At 52.5% G+C, this 13,151-nt stretch overlaps 7 protein-coding genes across 7 annotated transcripts; 4 read left to right on the top strand and 3 right to left on the bottom strand.

Annotated features, from left to right (window-relative positions):
- Window positions 1-2,075: 2,075 nt before the first annotated feature.
- On the bottom strand, window positions 2,076-3,188 carry CTAM01_00935 (uncharacterized protein; the record flags this gene model as incomplete). The annotated part of the gene is made up of 1 exon (XM_060516979.1): window positions 2,076-3,188. The coding sequence occupies one exon, from the start codon at window positions 3,186-3,188 to the stop codon at window positions 2,076-2,078; it is 1,113 nt and encodes a 370-aa protein (XP_060388441.1).
- An 860-nt stretch (window positions 3,189-4,048) lies between these two features.
- CTAM01_00934 (uncharacterized protein) lies at window positions 4,049-4,255 on the bottom strand (the record flags this gene model as incomplete). Its single annotated transcript, XM_060516978.1, has 1 exon — window positions 4,049-4,255. The coding sequence occupies one exon, from the start codon at window positions 4,253-4,255 to the stop codon at window positions 4,049-4,051; it is 207 nt and encodes a 68-aa protein (XP_060388440.1).
- An 887-nt stretch (window positions 4,256-5,142) lies between these two features.
- On the top strand, window positions 5,143-7,570 carry CTAM01_00933 (pentatricopeptide repeat domain-containing protein; the record flags this gene model as incomplete). The annotated part of the gene is made up of 2 exons (XM_060516977.1): window positions 5,143-7,349; window positions 7,402-7,570. The coding sequence occupies 2 exons, from the start codon at window positions 5,143-5,145 to the stop codon at window positions 7,568-7,570; spliced, it is 2,376 nt and encodes a 791-aa protein (XP_060388439.1).
- A 156-nt stretch (window positions 7,571-7,726) lies between these two features.
- On the bottom strand, window positions 7,727-8,476 carry CTAM01_00932 (ribosomal protein S18; the record flags this gene model as incomplete). The annotated part of the gene is made up of 3 exons (XM_060516976.1): window positions 7,727-7,924; window positions 7,978-8,309; window positions 8,380-8,476. 3 exons carry the CDS (start codon window positions 8,474-8,476, stop codon window positions 7,727-7,729), a joined length of 627 nt encoding a protein of 208 aa, XP_060388438.1.
- A 244-nt stretch (window positions 8,477-8,720) lies between these two features.
- On the top strand, window positions 8,721-9,582 carry CTAM01_00931 (U3 small nucleolar ribonucleoprotein IMP3; the record flags this gene model as incomplete). The annotated part of the gene is made up of 6 exons (XM_060516975.1): window positions 8,721-8,789; window positions 8,858-8,884; window positions 8,940-8,975; window positions 9,027-9,050; window positions 9,124-9,323; window positions 9,387-9,582. 6 exons carry the CDS (start codon window positions 8,721-8,723, stop codon window positions 9,580-9,582), a joined length of 552 nt encoding a protein of 183 aa, XP_060388437.1.
- Window positions 9,583-9,966: 384 nt separating this feature from the next.
- On the top strand, window positions 9,967-10,215 carry CTAM01_00930 (uncharacterized protein; the record flags this gene model as incomplete). Its single annotated transcript, XM_060516974.1, has 1 exon — window positions 9,967-10,215. One exon carries the CDS (start codon window positions 9,967-9,969, stop codon window positions 10,213-10,215), a length of 249 nt encoding a protein of 82 aa, XP_060388436.1.
- Window positions 10,216-11,039: 824 nt separating this feature from the next.
- CTAM01_00929 (glycosyl hydrolase family 61) lies at window positions 11,040-11,895 on the top strand (the record flags this gene model as incomplete). The annotated part of the gene is made up of 2 exons (XM_060516973.1): window positions 11,040-11,134; window positions 11,202-11,895. The coding sequence occupies 2 exons, from the start codon at window positions 11,040-11,042 to the stop codon at window positions 11,893-11,895; spliced, it is 789 nt and encodes a 262-aa protein (XP_060388435.1).
- Between the last annotated feature and the right edge of the window lie 1,256 nt (window positions 11,896-13,151).

The raw sequence follows: 13,151 nt of genomic DNA, 5'->3' as shown, positions 1-13,151 counted from the left end.
ATTTGAGCAGGCGATGCAGTCCGGAGTTGAGCCAGGCTCCTAGTTGTGACACTACATCTTGTATTCTAAACATCGGTTACTTGAGTTGCCCGAAAACCAATACTTACCAACGCGTTCATACTGAAGATCTCTTTTGTCCGGACATGACACTATAGACGACTACGGCCTAGACGTTCCCAAGTCCGCAGTCGGTCATGGTCGAGATGTCGTGCCCGAGTTGACCAATCTATCGTGCCAGTAAGCGTCTTTCTTGTTACATTCTCACTCTTTTGGGCAACAATGTCTGTAAAGTGTATCACACACCTCCTAGGATCTCAATCCATTGAGTTACTCTCCTGTCCGTCGCCTGGGCGATCTTGTCCACCTGCAACCACCCCGGCTCCGGGGAACGGGGGTTAGAAGCTGTCCCCTGCCTGGCCCTCCTTGTCAACCTTGTTCCTGCCTTTTGGTTCCCCTGATCTGACGGAGTGAAGAGAAACGCCATTCGGCTGACAGTTGAGAAGGGAAGGGTTTGCGTGAATGGCAACATGGTCGTTGTTTCTTCTCAACTGCAGCAAGCAGGCCCCGGTGCGGTGTTCCGGAGTTGCGTATTTCGTGCCACGCGCGTGCAGTTGACCACGGTAGTTATCCGCATTTCCTTGGATCCTTTCCTGACACACCGTCTCTGTGTTGACCCGTGTATAGAGTATATCAGCTTGTAGTTCAAGCAGACTGAAAATAGAACTCTCTCCGGGCCGCCGACAACCTGGTCCCATCTGGTGATGATCCTGGCCGGTAATATTGCCGGGCCATTCGAAAATCTCGTATGAGTCCGGTTGGCACTTTATTATTTCGTCCGGTAGCTGCGTTTCTTGGCGTGGGCCGGTTGCCTTGTCGACTCGGTGATGTGAGGGCAAGTCCGTACCCGAACTCTTCCTTTAGCTCCATCGTGGGGTGTTGGAAAGAGCGTGGACGACGACGCACGGTCGAGACGTCAACCGTCAATCAAATGTCCCTCGGATCACCGACATCAGGATGATGTTCAGATGGCAGCACTAGGCTTAGCCTCTTCCAATCCCCCTCTTCTGTCCCCCGAGTGCACCCCCCTCTGATCATCTTCCTGTTCGGCGTTCGATTCTGATTCCATCTGTTCTTGTTCTTCTTTCTCTTCAGACAAATGCATTCCGACGAACTCTAGGATCTCTTCGCCCGATATCAGACCTCAGAGAAGCCTTACGCAAACGCGACGTCAATCTGAGACCCGTCACTGGATGGGGCCGGCCGGCGCCAGGAAGAAACATAGAGCGCGGAGCTGGCCGGCGTCCTATGAGGTTGAGATAGAGGGTGCGCCGAAAGTCGACCAGAGCCAGTCAGCGCAAGCTGCACTTGCGACTCTGAAACGCAGACGTGAACGCCTCAGGAGGCATGCTCCCACACCCACTTTGTCCTGCCGCCGTGGGACTTGATGGAAATCAACCGTATTCATCCAGCCATACAGGACTCTGATACACGCCCCCGTGATCAACGATGCCGCGCGGACTCGAAACATAGACAAGTCAAAAGAGAGCTTCCAAGCAAGTAAAGCAACTAGACTCTTTCATGGCACGGGCTGGGGTAAAGAGAAGCAGGGCAACGAGAGGAGAAGAGAGAGAGAGAGGCGGAGCCAGGAGCCAATGCAAGTCTAGAACGGACTTCTGTCGCTAGCAAACTGGACAAATGAGAGGGGAGGACTAGAAAAGTGTTACATGAATCCCGCGGGGGGTCGAAGAAGCATATTGTGACTATATTGCGGTAAGTCGGTGATCTCTCGTCTTCTTTTCTGAGCCCCCTGCTATGCACTCCCTCGTCCTTTCATTCCTTCTTTTCTCTTGGCCGGTCTTCTCGGTCATCGGGTGATCTCTTCTTAACCGAGAGAGAGTGAGGGATATACATCCTGGCTCGAGCTGTCGTCCGATATACGACGGCAGCAGGTTAGGCGATGATGGGACAAGATCGTCCGTAGAGTGACGGATCTCGTACAACCCCCCGGCATCTTAGCTTGCTGTGCCTCTGGTCTGCCCCCCCGCTGTCCACCCCATCTGCCTCCGCTCTCTCGTCTATATATCTCCTCTGTCCTCCCCCACATCATCCTCTCTTCCCATGTCGACGACATACCTTACCCCACTACCTTTCCCGATGTCATCGAGTGCGGCGTTGACGAGGTGCGGGTCGGCACTGAGGATTACGACATGAGAGGGTGCCTCCAACTGGCCAGACGACAACCACCTGGAAAGAGTCGAGGCCCAGGATCGGAACATATCAGGATGAGCCTCGAAGGAGCCATAGATGTTGCGCAAGGAAATGCCCCTTTCAGCCAAGGCATCAATGTCGGCACCGGTCGAGGAGGACAACATGACGATGGCTTTCGAAACATTGGTGGGAACGAAAAGAGAGGCGGCTAGAGTGGGATGGCCAGACGCATATGCCTCCACGACTTGCAAAGGAGGAGAGCCGAGGATGGTCTGAACATCGGACCGAATGGAAGAGGAGGACCGGTCATTGACATGAGTTGCCCCAAGGGTTCGGAGTTTTGCAAAGGAGGCCTTGGAAGAGGTGGGTATGATGGTTCCGATGCCCGCAATCGCCGCAAGTTGAACGATGAAAGTGCCGACGTTTGTGCCCGCGCCAAGGACGATGAGATGGGCTTTTTGGTACTCGAAGGTCGTATCAGTGTTAGGAAAGGGAAACTCCAGGCCAGATGAGTGGAACAGAGAAAGAGCCGCGGTGAAGGGGTTGGTGATTAGCGTTGCAGCTTGAAGGGACGATATTGCCACTGGGACGGGAAGCAGAAGTCGAGGATCGGCGAGAACGTACGGGGCCAAGCCACCGGCATGCGGTCGACGAAGATTCCCCTGAAAGAGGACACGCGTACCGATAGGTGGGAAAGGGACATCACTTGGAGCGATCGAAATCCCGTATTCGACGACCATGCCGACGATATCGATGCTGAGCACCAAGGGAAGGCGAGAGGCAATATTGAAAACGCCGAAGTCGCGGAATTTTTGATCAAGGGCTAGAAGACCAGTGGCTTCGACGCAGATCAAGACCTCTCCTGGGCCAGGACGGGGCACTGATTGGACCATCGCCGGAAGGGGTTTTCCGATAACGACGAGGGATAAAACGACCTGGGAAACGGCCTTGATTAAGTCTGGCATGGTGGACATCTTCATCGAAGGAAGATGGAAAGAGATTGGAAAAGAAGGGCTTGTGGAAAAGCTGCTGGATGAGCGGAGGTCCAAGGTCAACTTGATCGGGCAACAACTAATTACATCCTCCTTGAGCTCAAGTGGTTGTGTCGGGGGCTGGAACGCAACGAAAGGCCCTTCACGGCTGCCGAACCGAGGCAGGAATCCTACAGCGTTACGACTTGAGGATAACCGCCATGAAGCTGGTCGTTGGCAAACTGGAGTTATCGGATTTTATGCTTTCGGTCTCGTTCTAAGAGGTGAGCGGCTCCGAATCCGGCAATGGAAGAGAGGCAGCCATCAGGAGGACGGAGCCACAGGATAAGGCGACTAAGGTGAGGACTATCCAACAGCACCAGCAGCAACAGAAGTAGCACTGGGCATCTCTGCCACCATTTTTCCTTTTGGGCTGTTGCGTCCTTTGCGGCGGTGTTGCTGTCTGTTTCGCAAGAGACCCGCGGCTGGAGCTACGAGATCTTGACATATCGCCGTCGGTCTAAAGTGCGCAGGTCAGAGGATTCAATGGCCAGTTGGGCGGTATGTCGTCAAGCTATCGGGGTATCAGCCCGCCCGGCGGCTTAGGTCGGACTACACTCCGAAGCGGGATAAAAAGTACCGAATTCTTCTCAGGTATCCTACTTTTGGTAAGCAATGGTCAATAGGCATAGCTTCGCGCTAACAAGGACTTACAAAAACGGTACGTAAACGTCTTGAGCTAACTACCGGTTCAAGGTTCGTCGTCGTTTTGATCTTTCTGTTTCTACAACCAATTTGCAACTGCAGAGTGTGAAAGCTGATGCCTTCGAAAACAAATTCGCAGGGCGCACTTGCACTCTAAATGCTTCTCACTCAAGCAGTTTGAATGAACCAATTGCCATGACATCGTAGCTAAGCTCAGGTTCCGCACTGACTTCGTCGTGGGTCTGAGCGTGTTTGTGCTTCATGCGGCCCGGCGAGAAAAGAAGAATGGAAAAAGAACACTTGACACCGAGGTGCCAACTCTGGCCATAACCCGGATTTGAGCGCACACACGCTCGTTTCTCTTGCTTCATGAGCAGTGGGATTAGTTCTCTGCGTCGTCTGGACTCTTCCCATCGGCATCTTCCTACCGCTCACAGAGAGCAACGGTACAACAACGGTTGCCATAACATGAGAATCTCATCATCATTCATAAACGGTCCGTTTTGAGTTTCCAATTCTGCCATTCAGCGCCGAATGGTCCCTCGGTGGTCTTGGTCTGTCTGGATATCGCTGTTAGCTCCCATCCCGTTTTGGTTCCAGTCACTATAAGCCTACTAGGACCGTGATATTAACTCGCTTGCTAAGCAATTTGAAATAAAATGCCGGTCGTTTTAAAGTGATCCAGATCAACCTGGATAACCATCAACATTGGGATCCACTGTTGACGATAATGATGCTTGGAATTGGGTAAAGTATGATTGGTTCAAGAACTGAAGGGAACTACCATATTGTGTAATTCGCACTCTGCTACAGAACGCAGTTTTCGAATTGAGAATTGAGAGAGAGCTTGTAGACTATAGTGATCGCAATGTAAATTTGAAACAGGAGTAGCTTTCAAGTTCCATTGACGAAAGAGAGATTCTTGAGGTTCTAAATGTCATTGAGGTCATTGACACCGAAGTTGCCGGGTGTGAACAAAATTATGACTAAGCACGGGTAATCTGCGGGTCCTCCACGAGCGCGGGTCGCATTTTGGTGGCAGCTACCGCGATTTCCAAGTCCTGGGAGCTCCAGTGTCCCCAAATTCCAATTCGCAAATCTCTGGAGCTTCAAATATCGGCATTGCGCTTCACCACATGCCGCGCTTACTTTGATTTGGTCTGGAGATGCCCAGGTACGCTTAATTGAAGCCATGTGTCAATAATCTCCAAACTGATCGCCATCAAGAACCTTTCGCGCAAAGCACTGAACCCACACCATGAGGGCGCAATTAGCCCGCCATGTCTGCCGACGGGTCCTTGTTCCTAGGGGCAGCGTCCCTGCCTGTTCGATTCTTTCTCGCCCAGCGTGTCGCCATACACAGCTCCCGGTACCTTCGACGATATCCCTCTCTCGACGGTCCCAGCGAAGGACGTTCTTCGGTATCCTGCAGAAGCCCCCGAGACAAATCAAGAAGCCAGAGTATGAGCCTGGGTGGACAACGGTCTTGACATGGAGAAATCGCCTTTTGGAGAGCGTTCGACCGCCGTCTAGAACAGAATTGGTCGAGGCGTTTAGGGATTTGTTTTCGTACAAAGTGCGCTTCAACATCGTCGTCAACAGCACTCAGGCCTTGCACTGTCGTAATCTGTTAAAATACCTGCTCGAAAATAAGGATGACGAGCCGGGTCCAGGTCTGACTCTGTCAGAGTTGACGAACGCGCGGGAAGCGCTGCTGAAGTTGCCGAAAGAGGATACCAAAGACCACCTGGAGTTCTCCAGGCTCTTATACGATGCGATCAAGGAAGAACGGGCATTGGATCCCGCAGATCCTGGGGCATCGGAGGACTTCGAGTCGTACCTGGTTGCCTTGACATTATTTGGAGCATCTCCCGAAGCCTTTATCGCGTTGCAGGAACACTGGGCCCAATTATCTGAAGCAGAGCGACCTGGCGCGCAGAATCTTTGGGTCAATGTCCTGCAGGGGCTGGCGGAGGAAGGTCGTGAGGCAGAGCTTGTGGCAGCTGTCAAAAAGGCCGAGAAACTTGGTTTGCCTTTCACGGCGAATTTTCATGAGGTTATGACAACTTTCTTCGCCAAGAAGGATAACGTTTTGGAGACCAAGAAGTGGTTTCTGAGGCCAGCTCACAACATCGAGCATCCAAGCCCCAGGTCTTTCAAAGAAATCTTGCATTTTTCAGTGAGAAACAACCAACGCGGGTGGACAGCGCCGATCTTCAAGAAGCTCGTTGACGCCAACCCGAGCAAGGAGCATTGGGATGTTATCTATCAGTGGGCAGTACTGTCCATGGGCAAAGGGCTTGATGACATCAAAGGCATGTTTGATGTTGTTGCTCGCCACAACCCCGACGACAGCGCCTTTCTACCAGACACCCAAACGATCAATGGGCTGCTGGAGGTTGCTATTGAGAAGAACGACCCTTATTTGGCAGACAGGCTTGTCTCGTTCGCAAGCGAGCTCGACATCCGGCCTGATGCAACAACATACCTTCTCCAAATGGACTTCAAGATCCGGGCAAAGGACTTGTCAGGGGCCAGGGCGGCATACATGCAGCTCCCCAAGGCGGAGCTGAACGGAGAAGACGACTTGCCCCTGATCAACAAGTATCTCCAAGCGCTATGCTACCAAGCAACCCCGAATTCCACGGCGATACGCGAGATGCTGGATATTCTGGAGGACCGAATTGTCACATTAGACCCAGAGACAGTGGTCGCATTATGCACGGTCTTCCTCAAGAATGACCAGCAATTCGAAATTATCGACACACTGTCGCTGAATGTATTTCAACACAGCAACGAACAACGGCGATCCATCAGAGATGCATTTGTGGCGTACTGTTTGGACAAGAAAAACAGTACCGCGAGAGTATGGGACGCCTATTGCATCCTTCGTCAGTTCTTCCAGGAGACCAGTGTTGCGAGCCGTCTCTTACTCATGGACGCATTCTTCAACCGCAACCGCTCCGACATGGCCGTCCACGTATTCGGACACATGCGGCAGCATGTCAACCCAACATTCCACCCCAAGAGCGAAGCCTACATTCAATGTTTGGAAGGCATGGGCAGGTGTCCCGACTTGGACAGCACGAAGTTGGTCCATAACATGCTGAAGATGGACACGAAAATCCAGCCCAGCACGAAGATTTTCAACGCTTTGATGATTGCCTATGGTGCATGCAGGAAACCGAATATAGCCTTGGAGTACTGGCAGGACATTGTCAGGTCTTCGGAAGGCCCTTCATACAACAGTCTCGAGATTGTATTCTCACTCTGCGAAATCAAGGCCTTTGGCGACCAGATTGCCAGGGATATCTGGAAGAAAATCGAGAAGATGGAGGTCGATGTTCCACCGGCAGTCTTTGCTTCCTACTGCGGTGGCCTGGCAGGCAATGGCAATCTGCAGGAGGTCCAGAGCACGATCAGAACCATGAAGCGAGCTGTTGGGTATGGGCCTGATGCCATGACGTGAGTTCATCCCTCCAATCTCTGTCAAACTTCATAGCTAACATCTGTACAGGCTTGGCATTCCATTTAACGCGTTGCCTGGGCAAGGCTTGCAGCGGGAGTTCGAGGCGTGGGCCAAGAAGCAGTTCCCAGAGGAGTGGGCGGAGGTGGAGAAGTTCCGCTACTATTACACTCCCGAAAAACTGAAGAAGTTCAAGCTACAGCGTGTGCTGAAGGCATGATGTGTACAATAAGTACTGGAGGAGCTTCTTGTATCTGTACATTTATAATAGACGCCAAGATATTGTACAATTCATACACGGGAGAGACTCCCAATTTCCGCAGACAAATCCACAGGCCCTGCGAGCCTTTCCAAACACTAAGCCTCTCCAAAGTCTCTACTTCCACGACGCATTGAGGCGGAATCTCTTCTTCAACAGCTCGGGGTGGTGGTGCACACTAGGGTGGATACCCATACCAATCGCTCTCCGGATAGCCTTTGCCATCTTCCTCTGGTTCGTCGGCTTCAGTCCCGTTTCCTTGTTGTGCCTGATCTGTCCGAAGTTTGTCATATACTCGGAAATCATCGAGAAGTTCTGCAACACAGAATTAGCAGACAGAGCGTTTTGAAGGTACCGGTGAAACATACTCTGTAGTGGTCCAGGGGGTTGATCCCCAACAAGTCAACGACATCGACCGTGACGGTCTTTTGCCTGCGCCATTTCTCCATCTCAAGAGGACTGAGATCGTGCGGCGCGTATACCTCACCGGTACGCCAGCGACGCGGCATTTGCTTGACATAGTCGTCGCTAACCTTCTTCTCGCGGAGAGACTCGAGCATGGTGCGTTTCCGAGCCGCAGCTCCTTCCAAGCGGGCCTTGCTTCCATTGTTGATGAGACCACGGATACGGTCGGCAGAGTGCACCTTGGGCTTCTCGTCGAGGTTCAGGAGGTTCTTGATCGGATCGGAGCTGGAGGACTCTGTAAAGCTTGACGTTAGCTTTCGCGCTACGGGGATAAGGGAGCTAGCTGTAAAGGGTCATTGACGTACGGGCGACTGCAGGAGTTGACGAGAATGGGCGCGCGACCCGGGCCATCAAGGCGCTCGGTGCCTTGATGGCCGAAATGAGTGGTAGTCTGGGAGGCATTGCTGGTTTTGTGAGGAGTTGTTGGAATATCCCAGCGAGTCGTGATCTGTCGCGAGATGTTGAAGCTGTCACGGGAATTTTTTGGTAGGCCGACGGAACCTCCCGCCCCACTCGTCCGATAAGCGTTAGCGGCGATAAGGAATTTTGTCCCGCCAGCTCCAGAACTTTTTCTTCTGCCGCGACCACTCGTTACGGTAGTCAATCGCCAAACCGAACTGGGAACCCGCGACGTCAATAGCCCAGCATGGTCCGCAAACTCAAGTATCACGAGCAGAAGCTCCTGCGGAAGCACGACTTCATCACATACAAGCAGGTACCGTGATCAACCGCACTTCGCCCGCGCAGTGGCCCGAGGCGCATGTGCTAACATTGAATTACCAGGATGGCGACCACCGAGACGCCGCAGTGGTATGGCAGACTCCACGAGAAGAGATGTGCGCGACACAATCTAACATGCGAACAGGTGCGCAGATACATGATTCAGAAGCCCGAGGATTATGTGAGTTACACAGTTGACACCCGTATCATGAACCACCGCTAACATTGACAGCACAAATACAACAGGCTATGCGGCGTAAGTTCTCCGAATATCTCCCCGAGTTTGCGGTCGAATACACATCGAGACGTAAATTGACACGGATGCGCAGTCCATCCGTCAACTGGCGCATAGGATCAGCCTGATGCCTCCGGAAAACGCGGCCCGCCGAAAGCACGAGCAACTGCTCCTCGACAAGCTGTATGACATGGGTGTTCTCTCCTCGGCCTCGAAGCTCTCGGCCATCGAACACAATGTCACAGTCAGCGCTTTTGCAAGACGACGTCTCCCCGTCGTCATGACTCGCCTTCGGTATGAAAAAGGAGACTTTCACAGCTTGCTTCTTTGGGCATAATGCTAATGTAGATGTCGCAGCATGGCCGAGACCGTACAGGCAGCAACGAAGCTCATCGAACAGGGACATGTTCGTGTGGGCACGGAAACATGTGTCGATCCCGCGTTCTTGGTTACTCGCAGCATGGAGGACTTCGTTACATGGACCGTGGGCAGCAAGGTCAAGAGGAATATCATGAAGTATCGCGACAAGTTGGACGACTTCGAGTTGCTGTAGACGGGACGATACACTTTCGGATGACCGGCTTGCCGTCATGGTGGGACTTGGCTTTGTGCAATATTTGGAGGTGTTATGGAGTTAGGGGGCTGGACATGGGGAAAGAAAACATCTGACCTATCGCATTCCGCAGAGTCTGCGTGACGGGCCTTGAGTCAGCTTTGAGGCTTAGGAGACGATCTGGACTGGCGGAGATATCGGGAGAAATCCCTTTGCTGGCATATTGCCCGATGCGCAAAGATCAAGCAACTCGGACAGCTGGCACTCACCCGCATGTGGCGACGTCCTCGGAACAGACCATCAGCCGCAATTACATTTTGTCGACAAGTAGGTAGACGAAGGTTCCTACATTTGAGGTTGTTCCTTGGCGAACCCAACCTCAAAATGAATCAACCGATACCTATTTTCGACTCTATCAGCTCATCAGATCCGAAGTATACTGATGAAATACGAATGAATCGCGAAGACTCTGCAGCCAATCTCAAGGTTTCGTCGCAGAAGCACGTCATGCTGCGGGCTTGCGCTGCCTTGAGCGAGCAGATGAACACTTTGTGGACGGATGAAACGGTCGCAAAGTTTGGGACGTATATCAGTTCAGGACTATCGCATGACAACGAGGGCTGGAAGGCCTGAACGAAAGAGCCGAGGCCACTACCGAATCGGGAAATCATTGAGACGAAGCCGGGCAACTGTATAGAGTCGACTCGCAAAAGAGCGCAATAGATTAAGAGGGAATCCCGACTTCGTCCAGGATGGCCATGCAGTCCCAGCTCGGAACAAAACTTTCCTCCCCCCACAACAGACAAGAAAACGTGAAGAGTCGTCGGAAGATAACTCTATGAGGCTGAGAAGGGTGCTTTGCACGGACGCTCCTATAGAAGAGCCGCCGAATGGAACAATGGATTATCCCAGTCTTGAAACAGGGAACATGACCAAGTGATACTCTGAACCGACGTTCTGGATGGTGAAGATCCGATCTCCGCCAATCGTAGCTCGAATCCCGGCCGGTACCTGAGGTCATCGTCTACTCTCTGTGTCTGATGTTTTGCACCTTCTTTTTGCGCTGTGGGTGGTCTCAACATCAGCGCACGGGGAAAGCTGAAGACTTTGTTTGTTTGAACGGATGAATCGGGACCGGGAGACTTCCCAGCCGCGGCGTTCCCTGCGGCTTTCTTGGTGTGTGATATAACAACCGTCATCCCAAGAGCTTCCCCGTTGCTACCGATGTCACGTCTGGGAAGCAACTTACACATTCTTTGATACTCTAGTGCGCTGGTCGACTAATTACGCTCCTTTTCCCCCACAAACAGTCGCTGACCCCTCGCTGATAACGAACATATAAGTCACAACAATCCTTAAAACGTAACCCTAGTTTTTCCATCTCGCAGACTTGTCCAAACCGCAACCTCGGAACTTTGAAGAAGCCACACATTACGAATACGCGCAAGGATTCTATCATGTTCGCCTTGAAGTATGCCTTCTTAGCCTCGGCCGCTCTTTACACCGTTAGTGCCCATGGCACAGTAAACGGCCTTATGGCAGATGGAGTCTTGTAAGTCCGGGTTCGATATCTCAGTCACTTTTAGTCCATCCTTGCTGACCCGCTCCTCCTCCTCCAGCTATGAAGGCTACAGCCCTCAGATGCAGTACAAGAAGCCCCCGCCACAAGTCATAGGATGGTCCATCCCAAAGGATCTGTCCAACGGCTTCGTCGCCGTAGACAAGTACGCAGACGCAGACATCATCTGCCACGTCGGCGCGGAACCGGCACCGATCGCCGCAAAAGTCACAGCGGGCTCCAACGTCACCGTCTTCTGGACCGATTGGCCCGAGTCGCACCACGGGCCGATGATGGACTATCTGGCCCCCTGTAATGGCGACTGCGCCAAGGTCAACAAGGCCGATCTGCAATTCTTCAAGATTGACGCCGTCGGCGTCGTCGACGGTGCCAAAGCGCCCGGCAAGTGGGGTTCGGACGACATGCTATCCAACAACAAGTCGTGGACGATGACGATTCCGGCAAGCATCGCACCCGGCCAGTACGTTCTCCGCCACGAGACGATTGCGCTGCATGAGGCCGGCCGGGAGGGCGGCGCGCAGAACTATCCACAGTGCCTCAACATTGACGTTCAGGGCGGCGGGTCCGAGAAGCCCCCCGGCGTCAAGGCGACGGAGCTGTACAAGGCCAACGATGAGGGTATCAAGTTCAACATCTACAAGGATAACCTTGAATACCCCATGCCCGGACCCCCCATGATGGGCGCCGAGCAGAAGCCTACTCGTCGGCGGAAGAGAGTAACGGTCATCTACTGAAGGGAAAATGAATGGGCGGCTCACTGGCTTTTGTACAAATCGTGTTACTGTTATGTATTTGTACGGACGAACATTCACGACGCATGATGGGACGGGATGGGGCGGAAACCTCTGCTTTTATTTGCGGGCTCAACCAACTTCTTGCTACGCTGGCCGTGCAAAGACTCTCTTTCGAGTCTCATGTTTCCTTTACGAATCATCGATATCCTTGGCATGCCACCTGTGTATAGAAAGCGGTCCTGTGAGATGGGGTTCACGAGCAAGCGAGCGTCCATGGGCGTATATAAATCTCGCCATGTATCATATTGTACCTTTTGTTTTTGTGAATGACAAATTGTAAACGATCCCACGAGGAGAGTGCGTGTATAGATGAGCTTGAACCAACAAACGTGTCCAGTCTTCTTGCCACTCCAACTATCTGCCCACTCCTCTTTGGACTTATTACCATGAAAGATTTGGGTCCCTGGTCTGCGATTCATCAGAGTATTCGGCCGTGATGAGTACTCACATCCGAAGGTTCAGCTCCGTACCCGAATCCGAAAATCTCATGCGGCCCAACCCTTCTCGTTTATTCGCCGCTGGTTTCAGGAAGAACTGGCTCTGTCTCTCTCTCTTCATCTTGCCGGGAACCGAATCCCGCGTGGGCCTCCCCTCTTTCTCTGGGGGAGGAGACCCGGACGCTGCGGTGCTTTTCCACTCGACACGGGTCACATGGATGTCCGAGGGGCCCCGGACCCGGCAGATCTACAAAAGAAACACGAAAATCTGAAGCACGGAGGACCTTCTTAAGAGACCTCACATATGGATCTGCAACGGTGGTCAGTACAGAGTACATAAGTACACTCATTTGCGCCCGCCTCCTCGTCTGCACGGCCCTGTCGATAATATTTGCTCTTAAATGTTTTGTTTCTATGGGGCTTTGGTCATGCCACGGCTAGTAGGACATCGGCGTCTATATGATCTACGGGCGCACCGACTCCGAAGCTTGGCGAATATGTTTCGCGGCGCCTCTCTCTTGTGGTCCAGTGGTCAATCTTTCCAGTAACTTATAGGGTCATTTCATCTTGATGTGTGGAAACTCAGAGGTGCGGGTGATGACGGACTGCCTGTACTTAACCGAGGCAAAAACTGTGAGTGTCTAAGCCAGTCTGCGGTATGCCCATACGTACCCTCCTCAGACTTGACAGCCTCACAAACCCACCGGAGCAGGTTACTCATGTTGAGAGGAAACGGTCAGTAAATGAATATCTGGCCTA

The sequence above is a fragment of the Colletotrichum tamarilloi genome (assembly GCF_030869305.1).
Source record: "Colletotrichum tamarilloi strain Tom-12 chromosome Unknown Scaffold_2.1, whole genome shotgun sequence".
In the NCBI taxonomy this organism is placed as follows: domain Eukaryota; kingdom Fungi; phylum Ascomycota; class Sordariomycetes; order Glomerellales; family Glomerellaceae; genus Colletotrichum; species Colletotrichum tamarilloi.
This window is presented reverse-complemented; position numbering and strand designations above follow the sequence as displayed.